General features: G+C 36.7%; 1 protein-coding gene across 15 annotated transcripts in view; it reads right to left on the bottom strand.

The window, feature by feature from the left end:
* The window catches only part of KIAA1328 (protein hinderin), a 356,080-nt gene that overhangs the window by 79,267 nt on the left and 264,679 nt on the right, over positions 1–12,134 (bottom strand). For all 15 annotated transcript variants that reach the window (XM_045041344.1, XM_019815187.3, XM_006938856.5 and 12 more), the window contains one exon: positions 6,671–6,852. In XM_045041344.1, coding sequence (XP_044897279.1) covers positions 6,671–6,852 — 182 coding nt within the window. The remainder of the gene's footprint in view (positions 1–6,670; positions 6,853–12,134) is intronic.

The following is a 12,134-nucleotide window of genomic DNA, read 5'->3' as shown; positions in this document are numbered from 1 at the left end:
TACTCAGATTTCCTATTTTTCTTGAGTCAGTTTCGGTAATTTGTGTGTTTTTAGGAATTTGTCCATTTCATCTATGGTTGTCTAATTTGTTGGCTTTTGGTGTGTTTATTGTTTGTCTCACCTCTTACTTTTTTACTCCAGGAAGCAATGGTGTGTTCACTTTGCTTTTAATGTTTGCAAGGAATGTCCTACATGTAGTTTCTTCTGTTCTGAGAAAGTTCAGACTTAGGAAAAACAAAGACAGTCCCTTGGATGAACCCTTTAGGAAATAGACAGGTGCAAACAGACAAACACAATTCCTTGAGAATCAGATCTGCTCTGCTTCCTCTGGGACCAGGTGCTCATTCCTGGAACTCAGGATGTTGTCTTCAAGTGTGCTGCCATGCTGGGGATGGGGGTGGGACAACGCTAAATTGAAACTTCACAAAGTTCTCCTACCATGTTTCAGTGGCCTTTTTCCTGGCTAAGCATTTGCTTGCTTTTTGGTAATCTTTCACTATCTTCCAGAGTTCTGATAGTGCTGATTTTGGCAGTTTTGCTAGGGTTTTCAGTAGTTCTGGGGGTTGGGGGAGCCTCTCTGCCATGTTTCTGACATCTTCCTGACTCATTAAGCATAACTCACTAGCATAATTCTGATACCAAACCCTGACAAGATCATTACCAAAAAAGGGTATTATATACCAATATCTTCCAATCAGTGTAAATAATCAAATTCACAGAATAAAGAAGAAAATTCATCTCAATAGGTACACGAAAAAGACTTGATGAAATTCAACACTCATTATGATAACAATTCCCAGCAAATGAGGAAGGAACTTTCTTAACCTGATAAAGAACATTTACAAAAAAACCCGCTATAGCTAATAAAATCATACTAAATGGTGGAAGACTGCTTTCCCTGTAAGATCAGGACTTCCCTATGGAAGTTCACATTAACCATTTTATTTTACACTGTAAAAGAAGTCCTAGGAAGAATAATGAGTTAAGAAAAAAAAAGAAAAAGAATAAAGACTGGAAAGAAAGTAGTTGTTATGGACTGAATTGTGTTCCTCCACTTCATCCAAATTCATGTGTTGAAGTCCTAACCCTTAGTATACCTCAGAATGTGACTGTATTTGGAGATAGAAGCTTTAAAGATGTAATTAAGGCTAAATGAGGTCATATGGGTCACCTTTAATTCAATATGACCCTTTGTCCTTAAAAGAAGAGAGAAATACACTAGGAATGCATGCTGCTAGTGAAAGGCCATGTGAGGATACAGAAGGCAGTCATGTGAAGACCAAGGAGAGAGGTTTTCAGGGGGGAATGACTGGAAAAGACCATGATGGAGCTCTCATGAAGAATGGAAAACTACTATATCCTAACTGTATGGATATATACAGTTGTCAAAGTTTATCAGACTGTACATTTGAGACCTATGCAATTTTACAGTATATAAATTAAATCTGTAATAGAGGGGTGCCTGGGTGGCTCAGTCGGTTGAGCATCCAACTTCAGCTCAGGTCATGATCTCACGGTTCATGAGTTCGAGCCCCGCGTCAGGCTCTGGGCTGATGGCTCAGAGCCTGGAGCCTGCTTCCGATTCTGTGTCTCCCTCTCTCTCTGCCCCTCCCCCATTCATGCTCTGTCTCTCTCTGTCTCAAAAATAAATAAACATTAAAAAAAATTTAAAAAAAAATCTGAAATAGAATAAAAGAAAACATTAAAAACCCTACAGTTTTCTTGATTCTTAAGGCAGTGCTGTTTTTTTGTTAATATATATTTTTGAGAGAGAGAGAGAAAGACAACACATGGGGAGGGGCAGAGATACAGGGAGATAGAGAATCCCAAGCAGGCTCCATGCCGCCAGTGAAGAGCCCAATGCAGGGCTTGAACTCATGGACCGTGAGATCATGACCTGAGCTGAAATCAGGAGTTGATGCTTAACCAACTGAGCCATCCAGGCACCCCAAAGCAGTGAGGTTTTTAAGACCACACTCCACTGATATCTCTTTGACATTGCCAATCATAAGGATTTTGAAGGGAGAAGAATATATATTTCTTAAATCACTAAATCACTGTAGGTACTGAGGATGAAAAAGCTAACTTATTAGATCTTAATGGCCGGGAAACAGGGCAAAGAAACAGAAAGACCTACCTACCTACCTACTTAATGTTATATTAATTCATACAACAAATATATAGTGAGCACCTACTACATGTTAAGCAATGTTCTCATGCGGACACAACTGTAAAATATGGAGTGTTCATATTCTAGTGGGAGAAGATGTACAATATTCAAAAACAAGTAAATTATATAGTATTTTGAGATACTTCTTTCTGCTGTGGGCAATGGGAAATGTAGAGTCTCTGCTTTAAGTGACAATATTCCATATACAGCAACTTCAACTCTTAATCCTGCTCTCTTGCAGTTGAATTCCTTTTTTTTTTTTTTTAACGTTTATTTATTACCGAGAAACAGAGAGAGCATGAACATGGGAGGGGCAGAGAGAGGAGGAGACACAGAATCTGAAGCAGGCGCCAGGCTCTGAGCTGTTATCACAGAGCCCCATGCGGAGCTTGAACTCACAAACTGAGAGATCGTGACTTGAGCCGAAGTCAGACGCTTAACCGACTGAGCGCCCCAGATGCCCCAGTTGAATTCCTTTTTTAAAGGGACTGAGCAGGACAATTTAATCTACATACCTGGGTTTATTCATACCCCTATATTATGGTTGTCTTCTGTGTTCTATTGATAAAGGCTTCAACTTTTAACAAATCTTTTAGCTCAGACTTCTGGGAATCAGAAGCAGTATCTTGTGATATACATTTCTAATGATTAAACATACAATAATGATGATGATGTTAATAATAAAAGAAATATAAATAAGTGTTCATTAGAGGCAAAATGGAAATGGCTTCTATACTTTGGATACTCCAACTTGTTTATTTCTTTAATCATGTCACCTATATTAATCTATCATGGACTACAAAGAACATTCACATCATTGCAAGCACAAGCTTACTTAGAGGAACACCTAGGAGCTTCAGAGATTATTCCTCACTTCAGATGAGTCTATAACAATTCTCTTTCAGTAAAAGAAAAATATGTTTGGGAGCCCCTCAGGGGCTGTCAACGAGTGATAGCGGCTGTATATTATAGAGCCTAAAAAAGCCCAAAGACAAAATGAAGGGCACAGTCAATATCATCAGTTAAATCCAAATTACTTTAGGTTCAGCCTTTCTTGAAGTTTTAAGAAGATTCAGAGGTCCATGAAAAAGGAACAAACAGGAGGTAGCTCTAAATGCAGTAGGGGGCTTTGGGATGGCTTTACAGCCTCACTTAGAAATAGGTGATGCCAAGCCCTGAGGCCTAACATTTTGATTCTGGAACATGTCTGCTCAGTGGCCTCATGGCCTCTGATAGCCTGCCAACATAACAGAATGAAAATGCCCTCAGCTGGGAGGGCTCTTATGAAAGGGAATCAGTGATTGGTAAGAAAAGGGAGGTTCGAGGCAAGTTGGGAGAGGGAAAAAAACCACTGCTGAGTAGGGAGGAAAAAAGAGGAAAGAACAGTGTGTGTTTCCAGATTTGTGCCTTTGGCTGAAAAGTTCTTGACTCAAGTTCAGATTTTCTTAAGTAATGTCTCCTTGTTCCATATAGCTCAATAAAACTAAAATAGAATATTCCAAGCATTGACAAGTGAAAAACAATTTATATTTTAAGTAATTCTGACAATACTGTATACATTGTTGTGATCCCCAGGCTGTTTCTTGAGAGAGAAAACAGTGAGGTCTATACTTCATATACATATACATATACATATACATATACATATACATATACATATATATGTATGTGTGTGTGTGTGTATGTGTGTGTATGTGTGTGTGTGTGTGGGGGTGTATTTAGTATCAAAAAAGTTGATGGAATGGTGAGGAGGATAGAAAAGGTAAAGGGATAAGTGACTGATAATAAAGATTAATGGTCCTGAAATAAACATCCTATGTAGTAATTAATGATTAAAGACAACAAAGGAAACAAAGAAGAAAAGTTTGTTAAAAAATTTAGACACGTTAAGGAGGGGAAAGCAATTAAAGAGACATTAAACCAAGCGGTATAACTTAAGCAATTAGTGCTAGGTCACTGGCCTTATGATAAACAGGGTGTCCAAACCCCTGGCAACACATCGTGAAAGGCCTGTCTCCCATCTGGCTGGGAGCCACCGTAAATACCAACTGCCCTACTCTGTGATCTATGCACGAGCTCCGCGATGAGCAGAAGGACCCAAGGAGGCAACGTCAGCTCCTCAATGATCAGGTGTACCGTAATTTTGCCAATGGCTTCATATAAGAATAAAAGAAGCAAAAAACACACGACAGTCCTTCTTATAAGAAGGAAAAAAAAGGTTAATTCCTGTGAATACCTTAAAACAAACTCTCTTAAAAAGATGAAAAAGGTTCTATTTTTTTTTCACTGCAACACAACCTTTCCCCATTTAAAAAAAAAAAAGGAAAAAAGCTAATGAAAAAACTAAAACCATGAGTGAACACTGTTCCTGAAAACTTTGCAGAATTGTAACAGCTTTCTCTTGGTTAAATTGATTGGTATAGCAACATTATAAAATGACTATTAGGATTCATTGTGCACCACAGAAAGTGCTGAAATGTCAGCAGACTATACAGCAAAAAGTAATGGGTTCTGAACCCCTGTTAGTCAAAAATGATTTTGTTTCAAATTAGAAATTGATTTTTTTTGGACACAAGCCCTTTCCAGGCTTACAGCTTCTGTAGCTGGGCCCAGGAGAGATTAACCTCCACCACTGGTAGGGCTGGCCTGATGGTACCTTTCTCAAAGTGCCTTTTCCACTGCAGCCCTAGAATGTGGCTGTGGTCTTAACCAATAACACAAGTCATTTGTCCCTTTGCTATTACACTATATTTTTCTCATTTTGCCATTTTATTTTAGTGCTGACACACAACACAAATTTGTTGACAAGTTAACAGAAAACTATGTTAAGCTTTGCCGTGTAACCACCACACCAGTTTTGATTGGTTCTCTATTCTCCAAAGTACAAGGGCTAAGAAAAGAGTGAAGGGTTTCCCATCTCTCAAGGACTAGCAGAGAAAGTAAAGAAGATTCTATCTCTGATATGAAGTCTCTTCAATTTCATTTCTGTTTCTGGTAGCAAAGTCTAACAAGACAAAAGTTGGTCTAAGTTGTCCTAACACAATGGAGGTCTGCAGAACTTCTGCCTTATGTCAAAGAAAACATACTTGTTTTTGTTTCAAGATGTGGATACTTTTTCTTCTGAAGTTTGGACTAATTATCATCTCTCAATCATTTGGGAGAAGATTAAACTATTCCTGGATTAATCATAATTAAAACAAAAAATCATGACAAAGGTGGCAGGTGATAAGGGCATGCTATACAAGATCTAATAAAGCACTGCCCAGTTTTCAAATACATAAATGTAAGAGCGGCTAGAGAGATCATCAAAAGTTGCTTGCTTACTAGCAGAGATGGGCAAGTACCAGCTCAGTAAAAAAAAGAGGTAAATAAGACAGAAGTCAGGGTTAATGGCTGTGAGCAGGAAAAAGCGATATCTTGAAAGGAGGTGTGAGCAGAGGGGGCTCCAAGACTTTTTGTGGCCATTTCTTTCCTGTACATCTCCCTCTACAATGAAGCTTAGACTTGCTGCATTCTGCTATGAAGTCCTTCCCTTAATAATTTCATGAGAGGGGCGCCTGGGTGGCTCAGTTGGTTGAGCATCTGGCTCTATTTCAGCTTGGGTCATGATATCATGTGTTATGAGTTTGAGCCCCACGTCGGGCTCTGTGCTGGCAGTGCAGAGCCTGCTTGGAATTCTCTCTCTGCCTCTCCCCTGCTCACACACTCTCTCACTCAAAATAAATAAACTTAAAAAAAAATTTTTTAGGAGAGATTAAGAAAGAAGCTGCTCCAGAAACAATAGGGAAACATAATTAAATTTGACTGCTTCATTCAACGTTTCATACTGTTACTTTACAATTGATTTATTTAAAAATATCTGTCACATCTGGGGTGCCTGCCTGGCTCAGTTGGTGGAGCCTGTGACTCTTGATCTTGGGGTTGTAAGTCAGGGCCCTACATTGGGTGTAGAGATTACTTAAAAATAAAATCTTAAAATATCTGTGACATCTAAAATAGGAAGAATTGCTGGCACTTAAAAGACTATTAGGTAATATATGCTTCAGACTTATGAGGTTTTGTTTTAGCCACAATGTAGAATTGTCCATGACCTCTCCTCCACCCTTCCTATATTTCTAGTTAATTGAGGATTAACTGTAATTGTTAGAGTTTACTCTCCCAGAAGAAATTTATACTCAATTTCCTGTCCTCTTTACTCACTTTGAACATTATTTTGTGTCTATTACCATACTTACTATTGAATCATCCTTATAGTTTGCTGCTTGCAGAGAGAGACAAACTGGACAGTTTCTCAGAAGAGTATTCTAAGAGAAAGGATGATGTGATTCAGTGATCTAGCAAATGTGCTACTTGTGGCCTTGAAGGCACATGTCAGTTTGTAACATACTTAACTCTTGCTCAGGGTTGTAGAAATCATCTGGAGTTCATGGCTAGCACCCACTAGCAACCACTAGCCCTGGAACAGCTTCTTCTTTTGCTACTTATAAATGCTAAGCTTACCTCTTTGGGGTCGATATGCATCTTTCTTTTGACATGTCCATAGGGCATTATCTTCTGTTTGTGATTGAAACCCAACTGTCTTCTTCTCCCTTCTATTTTCACCACTGTTAGTGGACTCCTGGTACTTTTTGATGGATGATGATGCTCCCAGCAGCCAGTCAGAATATTTTGACTTCAATAAACTAAAAAGAATAAACACGAATGGGCTGTATGTAGACAGCATACATGGGGGTGTGCGATCACATAAAGGCATATAAATTCAGCATGAGTTAAAATGCAATTCATGGCAGTAAGGACTTTCTTTTTCTTCTTATTTTTTATTGAAATATAATTTGAATAATTTATAGAAGGTCTGTTTTGTAACTTTCCACAATAATTTTGGAAAAGAAATGGTCTTTATCCTCAAAAAGCTTATATTTGGAATTGGGGAAATGAGACTCAGACTCATGAAACTGCTAATAAAGCCACAGAGTATGACTAAGAACCAGAATATCTGTAGAAATAAAAAGTATGCTAAAACAAGACTTGCATAACTAAAATGTTTCCAAGTACTAAAATTGAACATTAGGGATTAAAATATCACCAATTTGCTTCAACACGCATTTGTGTTTCTCATTTTCAATTGTTACAGTATTTATTATGTGCCCAGAGTATGTAAGGAGCAGTACAATGGTGCATGTGGAATAACTGGTCTCTGTCCCCACATCATTTCATTCTAAAGTTAACAAGGCAAATATGGAGAAAAAGGAATTTTAATGAAAATAAACACATGTACATATGTTTTTCTCTCTAATAAACTGTGTTCTCACCATTAACACATTTCCTTACAACATTTTATTTTTTAGAAAGAAGTGTTAGAATGATGTATATTCATTACTATTCCACCAGCCTCTTCCTTCACACTTAAATTAACCACAGACTCATGACACTTTGGTATTGTCTTCCCCATGCCCATGAACAATGTGAGTACTAAAGTGAAAAGAGAGAGGGGGGGGGGAAGACTTTTACTCAAAAAGTAGAATCTAAATATTAAGACTAAACAAACTCCCCAGAAACAGAGGTAATCAATCCCTAGATAGAAATAATTTGACCAGGATTATAATCATGTAAACCTATCAAAGTCATTGGGTTTCTGGTTTACGTTGATCAGAATTTTTAATAATGTCTGCTCATATCAAATGTATTACTAAAACCAAGAAATTAAATAGCTTTATGTTTGGAGTGATATAAAGAAACAAAAACTATTAGTAGTATGGCTTTATATGAACATAATGCAGCATATTAAATTTATACTCTTAAATTTTTTTTTTAACCAGAATTCAGAGATCACTTTCCCATGTGGATTCACCAGTGGCTGTATATCTTAGCTCATATAACTTCTATTCATGAGACAGGAAAAAAGAGAATAAAACTATCTCACCGTGAATGTAAGATAAATTTACCTTAACCCAGAAGCTCCAAATGCAGGCAAATCCAAGGACTATATCTTTGCTTGTTCATATATGAAAGTTAATGCGACCAAGACTACTGACTCCCCTAAATTCATTCATTCTCAACTCAGCTGAGTCCCCAATACTAGCCAATGTTTATCCCTCCCAAAGCTGATTGCTTCCTGCTTCTTTACCCCATTTTCCATACTCCATTTCTACACCTTTATTCCAAACCCAATCCTGGTAATCCACTATCTCAACAGGGGACATGGCTTCTAATTTCTCTAAAATAAAGATGACTAGAAAAAAAAAATCTCTCCTTTCCTTTGTATTTATTTCCAGCTTTACCTATCTACTATTCCTCCATTAATGTCTCCAAAGAAAATCACACCTTTTATTCGTACTCTTGATATCAGTGACCTATGCCTTCTGTGACTATGGCCTATCAGTTTTCTCCTTTTCTTATAATTTACAAATTCCTCCTCTCAACTTAATTCTTTCTGAGGATTACAAACAAGATCAGACTTTCCATTAAAAACCAAACCCTAAATCTAAAACCAGAAACTCTTCCCATAAGTGGGAAAGTATAATACTCAGTGTCAGTGACAGTGAGGGGACAAGAGCATTTTAATACATTACTGGAGGAACTGTAAATTGGTATAGCCTTTTGGTGGGTGATTTGTCAACACAAAATAAAAATGCACCTACCTCCTAACAATTTTGCTTTTAAGAAGTTATTCTATAGAATTACATAAACAACAGTATGATAATATTTGTTCAAGGATGATCACTGCAGAATACTTGTAATAGGAGAAAATTGAAGGCAAATATTCAATAGAAGAATGAGTGAAAAAAAACCCATGATACATCTATTATAAGGAATAATATTCAGTTATTAAAAGGAAAGAAGTAGTTCTTTATACTATTGTGGAGAAACTTCATGACATAATATTAAGAAAGAAAGAAAGAAAAAGGAAAAAAGAAAGAAAGAAATAGAAAGAAAAGCAATTTGCAATAATAGAATGTATATAATGTGACCTAATTTTTGTAAAAACAAAAATACACAAAAAGTATTTTTAAACTTCTAGATGAATAGATACCAAACCTGTGGAAAGAAGCAGAAATAGAGTGACTTAGGGAATAGCTTTTATAATTTAGTTTATATATTTCTTCATATTTTCATTTCATCTAATAATCATGTACTTTTTAAATAAAAAGTACCATCTCCTCTCTTTTCCTTCTCTGCCAAACCTCTAGAAAACAATAATCAATTTTAAAGATATACCTACTAAAACTAATTTAAAATGTATTTATTTAAATTCAAGTTAGTAAAATACAGTGTGGTATTGGTTTCAGGAGTTGAACCCAGTGATTAATCATATAATACCTAGTGCTCATCCCAACAAGCGTCCTCCTTAACGCCCATTACACATTTAGCCCATCCCACCACCCAACACGCCTCCAGAAACCCTCAGTTCATTCTCTGTATTTACGAGTCTTTTAATGGTTTGCCACCTCTGTTTTTATCTTATTTTTGCTTCCCTTACCTTATGTTCATCTGTTTTGTTTCTTAAATTCCACATATGACTGACTTATTGTGCTTAGCATAATAGACTGTAATTCCATCCACATTGTTGCAAATGGCAAGATTCCATTCTTTTTGATTGCCGAGTCATATTCCATTGTGGATATATACCACATCTTCTTTATCCATTCATCAATCAATGAATATTTGGGCTCCTTTCATAATTTAGCTATTGTTGATAGCACTGTTATAAACATTGGAGTGCATGTGCCCCCTTCAAATCTGCATTTTTGTGTCCTTTGGATAAATATCTAGTAGTGCAATTTCTAGGTTGTAGAGTAATTCTGTTTTTAAGTTTTTGAGGAAAACTCAAAATTTCCACCCAGTTTGCATTCCCACCAACAGTGCAAAGGGTTCCCCCTTTTCTGAATCCTAGCTAACATCCGTTGTTGCCTGAGTTGTTCATTTTAGCCATTCTGACAGGTGTAAGGTGGTATCTCAGTCTGGATTTGAGTTGTGTTTCTCTGATGATGAGTGATATTGAGCATCTATTCATGTGTCTGTTAGCCATCTGGATGTTGTCATTGGAAAAGTGTCTCTTCATGTTTTCTGTCCATTTATTAACCGGATTATTTGTTTTTGGGTGTTGAGTTTGGTAAGTTCTTTATAGATTTTGGATACTAACCCTTTATCTGATATGTCATTTGCAAATATCTTCTTCCATTCCATTGGTTGCTTTTTAGTTTTGTTGATTGTTTTGTTTGCTGTGCCTAAGTTTTTATCTTGATGAGGTCCCAATAGTTCACTTCTGTTTTTATTTCCCTTACCTTCGGAGACATGTCTAGTAAGAAGTTGCTGCAGCCGAGGTCAGAGAGGTTGCTGCCTGTTTTTTCTCATAGGATTTTGATGGTTTCCTGTCACACATTTAGGTCTTTCATCCATTTAAAATTTATTTTTGTGTATGATGTAAGAAAGTGGCCCAGTTTCATTCTTCTGCATGTCACTGGCCTGTTCTCCCAGCACCATTTACTGAAGAGACTTTCTTTTTTCCATTGGATACTCTTTCCCACTTTGCTGAAGGTTTGTTGGCCAGACACTTGTGGGCCCATTCCTGGGTTCCCTGTTTTATTCCATTGATCTATGTGTCTGTTTTTGTACCAGTACCATACTATCTTGATGATTATAGCTTTGTAATACAACTTGAAGTCCAGAATTGTGATGATTCCAGTTTTGGTTGTCTTTTTCAACATTACTTTGGCTATTTGGGGTCTTTTTTGGTTCCATACAAATTTTAGGATTGTTTGTTCTAGCTCTGTGAAGAATGCTGGTGTTATTTTGATAGGGATTGCACTGAATGTGTAGATTGCTTTGGGTAGTATCGACATTTTAATAATATTTGTTCTTCCAATCCATGAGCATGGAATATTTTTCCATTTCTTTGTGTCTTCTTCAATTTCTTTCATAAGCTTTCTTTGGTTTTCAGCATATAGATCTTTTACCTCTTTGGTTCGGTTTATTCCTAGGTATCTTATGGTTTTTGGTGCAACTGCAAATGTGTTCGATTCCTTGATTTCTATTTCTGCTGCTTCATTATTGATATATAGAGATGCAACTGATTTCTACATGTTGATCTTATATCCTGCAACTTTGCTGAATTCACATATTCATAGTTCTAGCCATCTACCATGCTAATGGAGGTCAAAAGAAAGCCAGAATAACCATACTTATATCAAACAAATTAGATTTCAAAACAAAGACTGTAACAATAGATGAAGAAGGGCATTATATCATAATTAAGGGGTCCAGCCACCAAGAAGATCTAACAACTATAAATATTTACACTCCCAACTTGGGAGAACCAATATATATGCACATATATACATATATATTAATAACAAACATTAAAAACTTATTGATAATTATACCATAACAGTAGGAGACTTTAATATCCCACTTATAGCAATGGAGAGATCATCTAAGCAGAAAATCAACAAGGAAACAATGACTTTGAATGACACACTGGACCAGATGGACTTAACAAATGTATTCAGAACATTTCATCCTAAAGCAGCAGGATACACATTGTTCTCCAGTGCACATGGAACACTCCATAGAATACATCACATACTGGGTCACAAGTCAGTCCTCAACAGGTACAAAAAGATTGAGATCATATCATGCATATTTTCAGATCACATGCTATGAAACTTGAGATCAACCACAAGAAAAAATTTGGAAAGCCCTAAAACACATGGAGGTTAAAGAACATCCTACTACAGAATGAATGGGTTAACCAGGAAATTAAAGAAGACATTAAAAAATACATGGAAGTAAGTGAAAATGAAAACACAATAGTCCAAACCCTTTGGGATGCAGCAAAGGCAGTCCTAAGAGGAAAGTACATTTCCTAAGAGGAAATTGCGATTCAGGCCTATCTTAAGAAGCAAGAAAGGTCCCAAATATACAACCTAACCTAACCTAACACTTAAAGGAGCTAGAAAAGGAGTGA

The sequence above is a fragment of the Felis catus genome, chromosome D3 (genome assembly GCF_018350175.1).
Source record: "Felis catus isolate Fca126 chromosome D3, F.catus_Fca126_mat1.0, whole genome shotgun sequence".
NCBI classification, from domain to species: Eukaryota; Metazoa; Chordata; class Mammalia; order Carnivora; family Felidae; genus Felis; species Felis catus.
Note: the sequence above shows the minus strand (reverse complement) of the source record. Positions and strands in the feature narration are given on the sequence as shown.